Genomic DNA, 16,878 nt, shown 5'->3' on the forward strand with positions numbered 1-16,878 from the left:
TGGCTCACTGGCCTTCTCTGAGGAGTCAGAAATTAGTCAAGCATAACATTCAACCACTAAAACTAGTTTTTCTGTTCAGGAATGCAAGTAAATAACTATAATTTGACATAATCGAGAAAAATACAACGTGCTTTACTATTTTTTCAGGTTTTTTTGTAAATCAGTAAATTTGAAAATTCATGGATAACAATAATAATTATATTTTAGCATTAAAAATATTTTTATTTGGGTTAGAGAGCTTCTACATATTGTTGTATTAACCATTGCAGAAACATAAAAAATGATTTTGGTAATTACTAGTGCTGTTAATTTAGGGCAGCTGTGGCATAAACCTTACTTTGGATAGGGTTAGGGTGGTCTATAAATTAAAACCAAAATTTAAATTAAATTTGCTAAGCACTGTATATACTTTTAGATCCAGTCAGAACCAAGCTGGCAAATACATCATTTCTGACAGGAAATGTGCCACAGTCTGTAATTAAACCTTTACTTAAGAGCCAACACTTGATTCCGATACTTTTGCTAATTATAGACCTATATCTAATCTTCATTTTTTGCTAAGATCCTGGAGAAAGTAGTGGCCTATCAGCCAAGCCACTTTCTCAAAATAATGGTCTTTTTGAGAAAATTGTACAGCATTTCGTGCCCCCATTAGCACAGAAACTGCATTAGTTAAAGTGACTAATGATCTACAGTACTGTTAGCTTTTGACAAAGGTCTTCTCTCTGTACTTATTTTTTTAGTGCTTTATTTGATATAATTGATCATTACATTCTGTTACAGTGACTTGAGCAGTTACTTGGAATTATAGGAGTAGCACTAAGCTGGTTTTAATCACATCTCGCAGATTGATCTAAGTTTGTACATGTTAATTAAAAGTCTTCCACTTACACCAAAGTTAGCTATGGTGTTCCTCAAGGTTCTGTGCATGGACCGATTCTTGACCGATTTTTCTAAACCCTTATTGTGCTTCCTCTAGGTGACATTATGTGGAACCATGACATAGATTTCCATTACTATGCTGATGAGACCCAACTGTATGTATCCATGAAGCCTGGTGATAAAACTCCATTATTTAAACTAGAAGCATGCCTTAAAGATATTAAGACCAGGATGACCAGATTGTCCTGCTTCTTAACTCAGACAAGACTGAGGTTAATGTGCTTGGCCCCAAACACCTCAAAGATGCATTAGCCTGACATCCAGCACCACTGTGAGAAATCTAGGATTTCTGTTTGATCAGGATATGTCCTTCAACACCAACATAAAGAATGTTTCAAAGATAGCCTTCTTTCACCTTTGCAACAACACTAAAATCCGGCACATCTTGTCTCAAAGGGGTGCATAAAAAAATTGTCCATGCATTTGTTACCTCTGGTCCAAAACTCTGCAGCATGTGTACTGACCAGAATAAGGAAAGTAAATCGTATAACTCCTGTCTTAGCTTCTCTGCACTAGCTCCAAAAAAAAATCTAGAATAGAATTTAAAATTCTTCTTACTTACAAGCTACTGTTTCTTCCTTACCAAGGTCATTTAACTGATGCTTCATTGCAAACTTTGAACAAATATTAGCAAGTTGAAAGAAAATGACCACAAAATTTTCATTTCCTTTTCTTAAATTTAAGGGTTTTTTTTATTCTACTATTTCTATATTATTTAAAACTAAATTCCTTTAGTTTTTGTACCTTTGGTCATTTAATATGAATTTTGATAACTATATAGAGCAATTAGTTAATGGTAGCTGTAGCCCTTGTGTTTAATGCCTTGTCTGGCACCTTGGTTACTTTTCACCAAATGCCTGTCCAGAAGGCTGCAGTTTCTTGTCAGTATAGTACAAGTATTAATGCTTTTAGTCAGCCAGGGTTTTAAGGCAAGTCTGTGTGGTCGTGTGTATGCGTGTGTGTGGTTTTAGACATCAGCTTTAACTTTAAAGGTCACACATTATACAAAATAAACTTTTTTAGGATTTTCTAACAAAAAATATATGCCCCTGGCCTCTTCCTAAGAATCAGACCCCCCCCCTTCAGATTTTCCCTCATGATGTCATGTGGGGAATTAGTAGGGATGGGTATCACTAATGTCCTTGTGATATGATATTATCACGATACTTGGGTCATGATTCAATATTATTGCAATTTTTAACATTTTGCTATTCAGTACTGCGATACCATATATTGCTATATATTGCAATCCATACCATTTTTTAACTGTTTTGCTGATTTAGCATTAGTCTTGTCCTAATGTTTGTCGTATCTCCACAGTATTTTATTTTCATGTAGCACTTCTTGCAAACCTTATGTGTCATGTCCATATCATTCGTGCCCTGCTTGCATTCCTAATTTTCTTCCCCTGATGCTGTCATTGGTTGTACTTTCTCCTGCTCTATGACCGTCACGTCTGCCAACCTCACTGGACAAACAATTGTGCAATTGATTTTATTTTTCCATTATCATAGACTTTGGTTTATATTAGCAATTAATTTGAAAAAAATTGATACTTGATGGATGAGACTATACGATATATCACCAAACAAAATATTGCGATACTATGCTGTATTGATTTTTTTCCCCCACCCCAACGAATCAATACCGCCCCCAGATTCGGTTGACCCTCCCCGCTTGGAGGAATGTCCCACCCTCCTCTCCTGGGTCAGGAGAGCCACATCCATTAAGGCCCTGTCCACACGGAGACGAAAACGATATATTACCGTTTTGTTTTGATAAAAATTTTCTGTAAAGATGGGATCATTTCAGGAAATATCTGCATAAGCACAGAACCACTGAAAACGACTGAAAACGCTGTAGTGCATATGCCACGCCTGTACGTGGTGCTGTAACGTTGAACTGTCTTCATGACAGTGTTGGTTGGACCCGTGCAGGCGCCTTAAGAGAGCTACACTGTATGTGACGTAATCATTTCAAGAAAGATGAGGGTAGCCATCCGCTCAGAGACGAAAGTTAGTTGTTAACGGATTTATGCACTCAGGGACCCGTTTTCGAAAAGTATCGTTTACAGTCACCCAAAACGCCATTTCCGTGTGGACGAAACTCCGATACGACAAAAAACCTTTTCGTATACTCCTGAATTCATCTCCGTCTGGACGAGGCCTAAGCCACATCCTTTTCCTGAGAAGGCATAGTCAGGGGCGAAGTCAGTCAGCTCATTAACATTTAAAGCCACAGACAAAGAAACAGCTCATTCTGTGCAGGGCTGAAACAAAGGGGTTTTTAGACATGCAAAAAATCCAATACTGGAGTGTTTTTTCAGCAACAAACTTCACAGGCATGTTCCGGGGACCTCTAAGACCAATATGAACTTGTCTTAAAGGGGTAAAATTTGTTACCATATAAAAACATTGCTGTCTAAAAAAGTAAGACAATACAGTTTTTCACCAAATTGTTTTATTTCAATAAATTTATTTTCTAATCCTTATGTTCAACTTTCTAGTGCTCCCTCCTGTCCTGGTACCACGACACAGTGAGTTCAACCCTCAGCACAGCTTGCTGGTACAATTCCGCAATCTCACTCATAATGAGCCACACATGCCACTCAACGCCACCTTTCCAGAATCCTTCCAGCAACAACACAGTGGAAGCAGCAGCAGCAATAGCGGAGGAGGTGGAGGCAGTTCTTTTGCCATCTCTCCTAACTCACCATACCCTCCTTCACCAGCCAGCAGTGGTACTTATCCAAACTCTCCTGCCAGCTCAGGGCCCTCCAGTCCATTCCAGCTTCCAGGTAAGTCCACTTGGAATAGTAGCTATTCTCTATTGACTTGTATTATCTAATGGAAGAAACTGATAGGGTCGTTTATGAGAAAGTGGCAACGAATATTAACCTTCATTTATATTATTTTTTTAAACCAAAGTAAATAATGAAATATAGGTGCATTGAAGATGTCATTGCAATGAAAAACTATTAGCATGGGAATAGTAGAACCAGTGGACCTTTGGTAATTTATGATTTACCCCCAGATGTCAGTGTTTGCTGCGGTGTCATGCATGCATGGGAATTAATAGAATAGAAAGGGTGTGTGGTTTCATATTAGCATTGGGCAGCATCCATTTTTCAATACTGTCATACCCTCTCCAAATTTCACCAGGGTATACGGTATTACCGCTTACCCCCCACCGACAAAAAAGCGCTCGTAGGATGGCATGACTGAGCGGGAGTTCAGTGCTGCATTGAGTCCTTTAACGAATCGTTCAAGTTAAAAAAACACAACATATAGAGGGACGTTCACAGGAGCGCTGTAAGTGATAAAACGTGTTTATCATAGAAGTTAAAATTTACTTCAGGAAACAGGTGCAAATGACTTTTCTCTGTTGTTCCTTTCCACACAGATGTGTGCCCTTCTCCCCTCTCTACCCTCCACTCCTTCCAAGAGCTAAAATTAGACATAATAAACTATTATCATACATCACTTTTGGGAATGTTAAGTAATGCCCAGTGTGCCTTTAAACAGATAATATATTGGCCTTTAATATTATTTCCTCGTAGCACAACAATGCCGAGCTCCGTCCTGCCACAAGTTAACTTTATATGAAGCTTATAAACATTAGGGACTACTTCAGTGCCAAAAATAACCAATCAGCACCGATTACTTTATCTATTCAACATAAAAAAGCAGTAAAATTAAGTTTGAATGTTTTTAAAACTATCTGATGGTTTTTATTTTGCCTGGCGGTGCTGCTGCAGGATGTGCGTGTGGTTATTAATAAACTTCATAATTTGTAATCACAGATCTACACTCAGAAAGAATGATTAAAATACTTTTAAACTCATGTTGTCATGGATTACAGTACAGTCAGCAGTGAATGTTTCAGATTGCCTTTACAGAAGACCGTGATGCCATACAGCACTGTGCCTGGCCATGGCACACAAGTTTCTATGCGGCAGTATGTATGCACGCATTTGTCGATTACCCAATTGGCCTGACATCATTGACAGAAGTGCTGTTATCACCTTTAAAGCATCTTCACAAACACACACAGTGGTGCTCCTCGTGGGAATGGACACAGACTCTCAAGGTATTTTTAAACGTGCACTTTTTATGCAGAACTGTCTTCATGACAGTGATTGAAGTAATAACGTGGATAATTATTGATACCCCGGCATATGGTATTACCGCTCATTCCTAGCTAGAAGTGACTTAAAGGTCAAGCCTTTGTTTTCACACCTTACAGGTAAGTGGAGTTACAGAATTAAGTCATCCCTTGTCTCCTTTTTCCCTCTTCTCTTTCTTTTCGTGTTTCTGTGCGTAATAACTTAGCTGATCTCTTTACCCCTATTGTCTAAGATGAATTGAAATAATAATCCACAATTATACTATACAGTATCTACAAATGTGAATCAATGTCCTGTATGCTTCAAAACAGATAAAGATCGGCCTTGATTATTTATATCCAGGTTGTGCAGCCTGGCAAGCTCCATCGTGCCGCAGGTTTACTATATAGGAGGTTTTTAAAAAGTTATGGACCACTTTAGAGCTTTGAATAACTTAGAAACATTGATATACTTCATCTAAGTTTCCCACAAAAGGGGTTAACAAAAGTTCTGATGTTTTTAAAATCTCTTAATGGGGTAATTGTGCTTGACTTTGCTGCTGCAGCACGCAATACCTGTGGTTACTGCCAACCTAAACGTAACATTTCTCATCACTGATCTACACACAGGAAGAGAGATAGTTTTGTAAACTCATGATACACGTGGATCACATTAAAACCAGCAGTGCACTTAAACACTTTGACTAGAGGACCACACCGCTGTGCCAGCGCTGTGCCAGGGAGCAAGGCCATTGCACACAGCGCACAAAAATACGCTGGTATAGCTCTGAGTGCCTTCATTATTGGCCAAATTGAAATGAAATCATAAGCAGGATTTCATTTATCATGTTAAAGCATCTTCACACACTGGCAGTGGCGCTGCTGGTGGAGAGGGACACGTGTTTTCAAGGCATTTGTTTTAAATCATGCACTGGTTACATGGCCCTGTCTTAATGACGGTTATTGAAGCAATACCATGGCCATTTTTAATCCCCTGGTATACGGTATTACCGCCCATTCCTATTTCATATAGAATTCTGTTGTTTTCTACCTCAAAAACTGAACTTGTCTGTTGCTTCATGTTTTACCTCTATTACCCTCTGACCAAATGATGAGTCATGGCTTTTGTCACAGGATAGGACAGTGGTCCTCAAATGGTGTGCCGTGGCACACTGGTGTGCCTTGAGACAAGTCAAGGTGTGCCTTGAAAATTCGTCTGACTTTACATAAGTACTACAACTATGCAACAACTAAAGAGACTATAACCAATGTCCCTACTGCATGCAAACGTTACACGTTGCATTGCATCATATAGCATTGCATACTCACTTTCCATCTGTTATCTGTTAAATTTTCAAATGTAAATTTACATGTAAAGATATGACATCTCATGCTTTTACTTAGAAAATCTGAGGTATGGTGCCTCTAACAGCTGTGAGCCACATAGTTTTGTCTCCATGTTAGCACAAGTCAGACCATAAAAAATTCATAAATGGGCATGGAGAATATCCATGCAACACACTGCTTTTTGTAAAACAAGCTAACAAGTTTCGGGATTGAGAAAAGTGGAAGAAAATTAAGAATATCCTCTGGCAGGACAATCCTGGTGTCTTGTCATCCTTTGTGCAACCTCCTCCCTTGTTACTTGTCCATCTTAATAGGAGCGACAGAGAAAAAATAGGAACAGCGTGACTGGGGTAAACCTGGGGAGCTGCAGTGCATCACTTACAGTGTCAGGATGCTACAAAGAAAACTGTAATCAAACTGATGTAGCTGGCACTTGCTCACATTGCATGCAGTTGGGACTGGGACATGTTGCTACTTGCTACACATGCTAAAGAGGCTATTTTGCAAGGACATTAATATGGTGTGCCTTGAGACATCAACTTGCTTTTTGGTGTGCCTTGGGCAAAAAAAGTTCGAAAACCATTGGGATAGGACATACTGATATAGTAATGACAATTGCCCTGGAGTAATGTTCTTGTCTTTACTGTCAAAGACAAAAATGATCTGCTGAAGACAAAGAAAATCAAAATTTATTGAGACACTCTGTGTGAGATAATTAGTCTTGATACTATGAAAGGTACTTGTTTTGCTGATTGGAGATCTGCTGACACATTTGGTGGCTTCTAAGTTGCCACCCCAGTTGGGGGTTTCATTTACCATTTCATACATGCATCAACATGAACTCGAGCTCAGTATTTCAGTAATAGAGAATTTAATTATTCTGGTGACAGATCAAGTTATCTAATTAGAAATGTTGAATGCTCAGAATTTTCGATATTAATCACTATCACTTTCTTTGAGAGAAATATGAATATATAAATGAGAAAAGAAGATTGGGCTCTTAGAAGAACTGCAACTTATTTCTGTGAAATAGCCAGTATTGTAGATAACACAGAATTTTTGACAAAAATACATTGCTTTTCAGTGCTGATGGCAGGAAACATTTTTTTAATGGCAAAGCAAATTTAATAATAAATAACACATTGCCATAGTTGGGGTTTGGGGATCCTCTCCAGGAAAATTTTGAGCACCAATAGTTTTTTAAGTAGTTTGTTTATGCTCCAATTTCTTATTAAATAATCTTTATTTTTGTAAAGGGTCTCCTATTTAAAACCAATTTTACATCATGTACATTTTGTATTAGTGTAACATTTCATGTTCTTGCAAGAAAGAAAGATCCAACACTCCCATGGTGGTCTCATGATGCCTGTGCTGTCCTCTTACATCAGAACAATCTGATCCATGTTCAATTTTTTATTTGTGGGTTAATCCACTAGCAAAAATATGACTCCTTAACACCTTCTCCCAACCTAGAGAACACATTTTTAAAGGTCTCATATTTTACCCCTTTTAGATTTTTGCACATCTGTAAACCCCTCAGTTTCAGCCCTGCTCAGAAAGTGCCATTTCTCTGTCTCTGGCTTTTATAGGAACACTGTATGATCAGACAAGTTCATCTTGTTGGAAAGATATTTGTATCTCTGAAATGCATATTGATCTAAAAAACTCACTAGATATCTGTTAATCTGTTTATAAACTCACCAGGAGGCCGCCATGTTTTGGTCCATGCTTGCGCTGTGACGTCATCGTTCCACAGCGCTCCTCACTGTTTCCATGCAGTAACCAGGCTCCGTGTTGGCTTTGTCTCCCTGCTGTCAAAGCCCTGTCATTTCTCCTAAGTTTTACCCAAATAAACGTCCCTACAGGAGGTGCAAAGATGTGCAAAATCAGCTATAGATACAAGCTTCTTATGTTTGTATAAAAGAGATGAGGTGTGCACAGGCAGTGGGTGCTTAAAAGATGCAGCGCATGTACCATTTTTGGCTGACCGCTGAGGGCAGCCCTACATATGGCAATGTCTGTGTCTGAGTATGTCTGTCGATCTGTCGGTCGGTCGGTCGGTCAGTCAGTCAGTATCTAAGTGAGTGACGGTTTTGTATGAGCCATATACTACAGAGTTGCGTTTGCTTGGACTGAATGCTGTCACTAATGGCTGCCTCCACTCACTAGGCTCAAGTTACATCATTCATGTATGGCTCATCCATACAGCATTGCTCTATGGGCGGGGTTTAGTCGTGCTGAAAGCACTGTCATGGCTGCCTCCACTGCTCTAAATACTCAGATATAGCTTTAGCCTCTGTTCAACCAGAACTGGGCCACATTTATGTATGACAAAGAATAAAACAACCCTATAAGCTTTTCATGTTGGAAAAGATGTTTTTACTCCTCTGCTGTCCTGCTTTGCCATGATTATGTCATAGTTGAGGGGGGAAAGGGAACTTGTTGTGTGAATGTTTGCGGCTGCTAGCCTCACTTTAAAGCATTCAAACTCCGCAATTGTCCCCCAAAACAGCAATCAGAGGGCATAATCAGATAATCCTATGCTGTCAGAGCATAACACAGCAGTGTGGGGCTGATAAGTTCTGAGTTCGAAGAGAAAAATAATAATTGACGCCGAAGGCTATAAATAGCATGGCTATTCACGCAAACACTGAGTCTGCAGCATCAGAGAGCAGTGTTTAGCCAGTGTATTTGACAGCATGGAGCAGATAGTATGAGGATCAAACACATCCACTGTGGTCAGAACAACTGAGGGTGGTTATTAAAGGGAAACAGTATGACCTGAGGAAAACACAGGAGATCCACGGGCAGGTAATAACGGTCTCCACAGGTGTCATGGCCACCGTTATTTTGACACAAACCGTAAGTGGAAATAAACCCAAAAACACCTCAGATCCCGGTGACGTCACTAGTCTCACCGACACCCTCTGGGCAAACAACAATCATGACAAAATTATTGCCAGAACACTCATTTCAGTCAGGCATTTCGACAAGCATCCCAGATAGTTGCGGTCAGCCACATACTAGGTTTTTACCTAGTCTTGTTACATCATCTTTTCTCTCTTTCACACCTCGCATCTTTACTGCATGTTACATTGTACGTTGCAGTAAAAGTGCATCCAATACAACACACAGCGTGATGATGGGATTTTGACCAGTTTCAGGAACAGTTTCAGCTCTCGTATTAACTAATTTTGCATTTCTGCTGGAAATCAGTAACTATTTGGCAAGGTAGTATTTTTTAAATATTGATTTCAAGAGTATATGTATCATACACCGTACATGTTGATTGTTAGGGCCAAGGAGGTATGTGTTAATGTTTGCTGGCAGAAAAACTTGTTTGATCCTCTCTAACTGCACATCTGTTTTGACAGCTGACACCCCACCACCTGCCTACATGCCCCCTGATGAACACCAGGGCCAGGAGAGCCAATCCATGGAAACAAGTAGCACCCTGATTCCGCAGACCATCACCAGAGGAGGTTGGTAGTGCAAATATGTAGATTGACATTAGCTCTATCCAAGAAACTATACCAATTATTTGATGCAATTGAATTTGGTTTAATGCAGTCAAGTCTAGCTGAAGCTCAATATTTTTATTTGTTTTGTTTTGACTTTATATCTCTAAAAAAAGATGAGGACTGTATATCAAATAAAAAAATGGCATGTCCCTATGGCAATTATTTTCCAAAAGATAAAACACAAGGCTTTCTCAACAGAATTTTTTACTGAACACTTACATCTTGAGTTCATATAGTTGCCAAGGTGTCTTTTGACAGTTTTGGATGGAATTTACACATTTTTATGATAAACAGAAATTTTAGCTTCTTGCTACATCTGAATTCTGTTTTTTTTTTTTTTTTTTTTTTTTGCAAAGCCCTGCTGATAGTTTAAAATAAAGCATGCAATTTCACCATGGCATGAATTCAAACCAGTGTAACTATAAAGATAATTGAAAATTGATTTGACATACGACAGCTCTTTTGGTCAGGTAACATAGAAGGATAATGAAATCAAACATTTCTTTCACAGTTTACTACAAATATATTTTACTATAGGAAGCATCATGTCAAAATTTAAATTCGCTGTGCCACCACATCCATGCCTTCTGATGAAAACTTGATCAGTAACTGTTTTACAAATTAGGAGATATGCTCCAGAGAGTAACAACATAGTTTTCCAGTTGCCACTAAGAGGTGCTATAATTTGGATGAAAAATTCCCATATGATTATGATCATATCCAGACCCTTATTATACATGGAAAAAGTTGATGACACTGGACTAATTTAATCTAAGTTATGAACATTTTCCTGTTTCCTGAAAAATGTGCACATTTACAGGCTGGCACCCTTCGAGTTTTGTACATGGGCCAAACAACTCTTCTCGCTTCAAGGCAGATTTTACATTGTTCAGATGAATGTATGAGGACATGTTAATCCCAAAGATTTGAGACATGGGATTTTGCCAGGTAACTGCAAAATATTGCAGGTTTATTTAAAATAGTAGATGTGCTGTTGGGATTACACAATGATGACAAGATACTTTTTCATGCATCTTGTGACGCTGTAACCTTCCAAAGCAAATTTCATAAAATCTTGCACAAATCCCTGCTTTTTGCTTGCTGCTAATTGGTTAAAATAACCATGTTAGCCAAAGTTAGATTTGGTTCTGCAGCAGATAAATAGGCCTTACTTGTGCCTTCTGACCTTAGTCAGGACTATGCAGTGTGAAGTTTAACACTTTCATCTGCAGTATAAAGTCCAGGAGTTTGAGAAGGACTACCGTATTTCATCGGTCACTGCCATCAAGCTGTAGCTGTTTCTCAAAGCTAAGGAAGGATCCTGGAATGGCTGTTTTTGAAGGATTCTTCTTCATTGACTGCCGACGGAGGACTGTTCCAATGATGTAGATCCTCAAAATTCTTAGACTGACTGAGTCCTTCAAATAGAGAATTTTCAGGGATGCGCGTATGCGTCCTCTCCTCTGTTGATTTATCAATTGATTATTTCCTCGATTAGTCAACTAATCTATGGATTATTTTGGGGTGAATAAACTGGGTTTTATTCACTACTTTTGCAAGTAAATTTCAAACGCTTGTCACTTATATTTATATTTTTTTATTCTTCACTCTAATAAAAATATAAACGACATGTATGAAAAAATGAATGTGTAGACAACTGAGGAGTGTAAGAATTTGGGCTCCCACGAAAAGAAAAATCCTCCAAGGTGACTTTTCCTGTCCTGAAAGAATAGACACAAAAAGCATATAGAAATAAATTTAAAGTCATAATTTTTAAATAAGCATGATCCCTTTATAACAACTGCTAGACAGACATGTACAAATAATCCTAGAAATAAAGACATAATAAACAAAAATAAATGTACCCTGCATTTCAAATTATTATGCAAATTGGACTTTAGTGTCATAAACATTCAGTATTTTTGTTTTTAAGTTAAACTCATGGATGGTATTGTGTCTCAGGGCCCTTTGGATCACTGAAATCAATCTCAGACACCTGTGGTAATTAGTTTGCCAGGTGAGCCCAATTAAAAGAAAACTACTTAAGAAGGATGTTCCACATTATTAAGCAGGCCACAGGTTTCAGCAATATGGGAAAGAAAAAGGATCTCTCTGTTGCTGAAAAGCCTCAAATATTGCAATGCCTTGGACAATGTATGAAAACAATAGATATTTCAGGAACACTTAAGTGTGATCATCTTACTGTGAAGAAATTTGTGGCTGATTAAGAGATGGGTTCATGCAGATAACGGCTTAATAAGGAAGGTTTCTTCCAGACAAATTCATCAGATTAAGAGAGCAGCTGCTAAAATACCATTACAAAGCAGCAAAGTTTGCCTCTGTAGTCCCACCGACCTCAAAGTGTAGAATCCTCCAGAGGCTTGCAGTCGTATATAAACCTATTATTAAGCCATCCCTAACTAATGCTCACAAGCAGAAACCATTACAGTGGGCCCAGAAATACATTGAGACCAATTTTCAACGGTCTTGTTTACTGATGAGTGCTGTGCAACCCTGGATGGTCCAGATGGAGGAGTAGTGGATGGCTGGTTGATGGCCACCATGTCCTAACAAGGCAGCGACGTCAGCAAGGAGGGGGTGGAGTCATGTTCTGGGTCAGAATCATGAGGAGAGAGCTGATAGGCCCCTTTAGGGTCCTTGAAGGTGTGAAAATGACTTCGGCAAAGTAAATAGAGTTCCTGACTGACCACTTTCTTCCATGGTACAAAAAGAAGAACCGTGCCTTTTGTTTCAAAATTATCTTCATGCATGACAACGCACCATCTCATGCTGCATAGAATACCTCTGTGTCATTGGCTGCTATGGGCATAAAAGGGGAGAAACTCGTGGTGTGGCCCCCATCCTCCCCTGATCTCAACCCTATTGACAACCTTTGGAGCATCCTCAAGCAAAAGATCTATGAGGGTGGGAGGCAGTTCACATCAAAACAACAGCTCTGGGAGACTATTCTGACATCTTGCAAAGAAATTCAAGCAGAAACTCTCCAAAAACTCACAAGTTCAATAGATGCAAGAAATATGAAGGTGATATCCAAGACGAGGTCCTACGTTAACATATAACTTGGCCTGTTAAGATGATTTTGATTGAAATAGCTTTGATTTCAGTAAATATGACCTCCTAATGCTGCAAACTGAACAAATGACCATTTTCAGTTTTTTACAATTTATAAAATGTTTTGAAACTCTGCATAATTATTTGGAAGAGTGCGTTTTGAGTTTTTTTATTTTTGGAAAAAAAACAAAAAAAAACCAAAAGGTTATCAGTGGGAGGTTTGTTCAATAAAATTTTAATTGTGCTCTAACAGTTGATGACTTGAAAATTATACTGACTGTCATTTGCATCTACTGTTTAGGAAAATCAGAGAAAAATATCATTTACATAATAATTTGGAACGCGGTGTATACAATAAATGATATATGTAGCCCACTGATTGTAACAGCACTAAAAGACTAAAATACTGACATCAAGAGACACTTAATTTCTTAAATACATCTATCAGAGTCAGGAGCGAATGTAAAACAGCAACAATGCAGAAGTGCAATGCATGTAGAAGTGGTACAGGGGGTATATTAAATTATTACCAGGACCTCCTGATTGTTTCCCATCAATCCCAAACAACCCCCAGACCCACTGGAAGAGAGTCTGGTTGTAGAAGTGGAGATTTCATTAATTTATGAACTTGATTTCCAAATTTTGCTTACATGTTCGTAATTGATACTGGTACTATATTGATGATAATAACAACAATACTAGCAAAAAAAACCCTTCAATTTTCTTCAAATTCTTTATCTTAATTTGAGGGTGGACAAAGGGAGAGGAGGAGAGAGTTTATGGAGGGCAGGGTATGATTGTCAGAGATATGAAGAGAATTAGAGATAGATGTGAAGTTTGATAGAAGTTTGAAAATAAATAAGAATAGTAATAGTATTTATCATAAGGGGCAAGGGTTGTTGGATGCAGTGGGGTTGTTAGGAGTTAGATGCATGTTGGTGGTGTGTGATGTAAGAATCCTTGTAGAGGTTGTTTTAATATTTATGGTAAAGTTGATGATTACTGATATGATATGAAATTAACAAAAGGGTATAATTTTGATAACAGTTGTGGTTAAATAAGGAGTGGATAATAAGGACATGAGGGAGAGGGAGCAAAAGGGTGTCAATCGTATGAACTGAGGGTTGGGAAGGGAACTGGGGAGATGTGTCACGCATAAAGCTGCGGATCTGCAGATATCTGAAAAAAAGGACACTTTGGGATGCTATACTTTGAAGAAATCTGTTGGAAGGAGGTGAAAGTGCCATTGATATAAAGGTCATTAAATGATTTTATGCTGTGATTGCACCAGACGGAGAATGCTTCATCCACAATGGAAGACAGAAAGATAGGATTTCTAAATATGGGAGCTTGTAATGAAAAGGTCAACAACCCAAAGTGGCATCTGAATTGATTCCAAATTTTTAAGCTTGACTTGACTAAAATATTTTACAGAATTCTGAGGGGGGTAGCCCTCCAGGGGTGTAGACCAGTGTAGCTAAGGAAGATGGCACACTGGAGGCCGCTTCTAATCCTAACCAAGCTAAGGCATCGCTCAAAGCACCTGCCTGTAGCCAGTAATGAAATATACGGATATTGGACGCCCAGTAGTAAAAGGTAAAGTTGGGTAGGGCCATACCCCCCAACTTCTTTGGTCTCTGTAAATAAGTTTTGCGAATTCTTGGAACCTTCTTACCCCAAGTGAAATCTGCAATGATTCCGTCAAGTTTCCAAAAAAAGATTTTGGAATAAAGACCAGGAAAACTCAGGCAAAACATGCATTTTTATAGTGTTAATACGACCAGCAACCGATAAATGAAGCAAAGACCACCTCTCTAAGTCCTGCCGTACTTTAGCAAGAAGAGGAGTGAAGTTATACTTGAATAGGGTCTCAAATTTATCGTTCGGTGACTCGAACTCCCAAGTACATAAAGCTATCTTAAACTACCCTAAATGGTAGCGTATGCAGCAGGAATTTCCAGGCAGAAGCGTTTAAGGGAAAGAGTTCACTTTTATCAAAATTCAGCTTATAGCCAGAAATGCGACCAAATAGTCTTAGAGTTGAGATCAAAGAAGGTACAGATACACTGGGCCTGGAGATATACAGGAGCAAATCATCCACGTAAAGTGATGTCCTTTGTTCGATGCCATGCCTCATCGCTCCGAAGATGCAAGGGTTAGAACGAAGTGCAATGGCAAGGGGCTCGATGGCCACAGCGAAGAGCAATGGGGACATCGGGCACCCCTGTCTCGTGCCCCTGGAGAGAGGGAAATAGTCTGAGTAGTTATTGTTTGTTTTGACAGAGGCGAGCGGGGAGGCATACAGCAAAGTGTTCCAGGAAATGAATTTCTGTCCAAAGCTGAACTTCTTCAAGACATTAAAATAAAAAGATACCCCCACTCACCTCTGTCAAAAGCCTTCTCAGCGTCTAAGCTAATCACGATTTCAGGATCGTTGGAGTTTGATGGGTTATATAAAACATTAAATAAACATCTGAGGCTAGAGAAGGCATGTCTATTCTTAATAAAACCCATCTGATCAGGGGAGATAATGGACGGTAGGACGGTTTCAAGTCGCAGGGCTAGAAGCTTGGCTAATATCTTGCCCTATCTCTAGTCCACATTGAGTAATGAGATTGGACGGTATGAACCACAGGAGAGGGGATCTTTATTCTTTTTCAATATCAATGAAATAGACGCTTGTAGTAGAGATCGAAGGAGGGAGCCGGTATCAAATGAGTGTGTAAACATATTCAGGAAAAGAGGCGCTATTTTACTCATAAATTTTCAATAAAACTTGACGGGAAACCCATCCGGACCAGGACATTTGGAGCATTGCATGGTACCTGCTGCCCGTGAAATCACCTCAATGGTGAAAGGTTCATCCAGGTGCAGCTTAGATGGTGTATCGATAGTAGGAATTACCAAGGTATCGAAAAAGGAACTGAAGGAAGGAGAGTCACATGGTCGGAACTGTAAAGGGAGGAGTAAAAATCTCTGAACTGATTATTGATTTCCTGATGATCAGGTGTCACACCCCTGGGAGTTGAAATTTGAGGAATCTGATGAGCGGATGATAATTGACGAAGTTGATGAGATAATTTACTCGCCTTGTCGCCATGTTCGTAATGGGAGTACTGTGATTTTAGCAACATCTCTTCAACCTGGACAGCTGAGAGATTATCAAACTCATCTTGTAAAGACAGACAGCATAAATACTATCAAGCTGTAATATTTGAATTGAGAGCTCAGTCAATTTCTTCTTTCTCTGTTTTTTGTCAAAACTGGTATAGGACATAATCTGTCCTCTAATGAAGGCTTTAAAGGTCTCCCAGAGCAGAGAGGGCAAGGTGTAAGTTGTGTCTTTTGTAGCTATAAAAAGGTCTATTTTAGCTGACAAAAAAGAAACAAATTTGTCATCAGATAGCAAACGAGGATTGAATGCAATAGAATGCTGACCTCCTCCCAACACTAAATCCAGAGTCAAAGGAGCATGGTCCCATACTACAATAGCATTGTGAGAGCATGCACGAACGTTAGGTGTAAGTCTATTATCTAAAAGAAAGTAGTCAATGTGGGTAAAACTGTGATGAACTGGAGAGAAGTAGGTATATTCCCTGACTGTAGGGTTAAAGAAATGCCAGGAATCTATAACAGAAAATTCCTGCAGAGATGCATGAATGGTTTTAGAGGATTTTGACTTGTTACTGAGTTTGTTTGACGAACGATCTAGAGGACCCAACCAGCAATTAAAATCTCCACCAAGTATAAGGAGATCTGAGGACATATCTGGGAGTTCAGAAAAGAAAGTGCTAAAAAACAATCGTTATCATCCCAGTAGGGCGCATATACATTTGCAAGAATCAGTTTGGTGTTATAGATACTCCTGGTAACAATAATGTATCTGCCATTA

The 16,878-nt window shown here is 38.9% G+C and overlaps 1 protein-coding gene across 2 annotated transcripts in view; it reads left to right on the forward strand.

The window, feature by feature from the left end:
- Positions 1-16,878, forward strand: part of smad5 (SMAD family member 5) — a 79,207-nt gene that overhangs the window by 37,555 nt on the left and 24,774 nt on the right. The window contains exons 3-5 of one of the 2 annotated variants that reach the window (XM_041797137.1): positions 3,449-3,478; positions 3,569-3,739; positions 9,768-9,875. In XM_041797137.1, the coding sequence (XP_041653071.1) occupies positions 3,449-3,478; positions 3,569-3,739; positions 9,768-9,875 (309 nt within the window). Of the gene's footprint in view, positions 1-3,448; positions 3,740-9,767; positions 9,876-16,878 lie in introns of both variants that reach the window. The other variant, XM_041797136.1, reaches the window with a different exon arrangement.

The sequence above is a fragment of the Cheilinus undulatus genome, linkage group 10, assembly GCF_018320785.1.
Source record: "Cheilinus undulatus linkage group 10, ASM1832078v1, whole genome shotgun sequence".
Taxonomy (NCBI): Eukaryota; Metazoa; Chordata; class Actinopteri; order Labriformes; family Labridae; genus Cheilinus; species Cheilinus undulatus.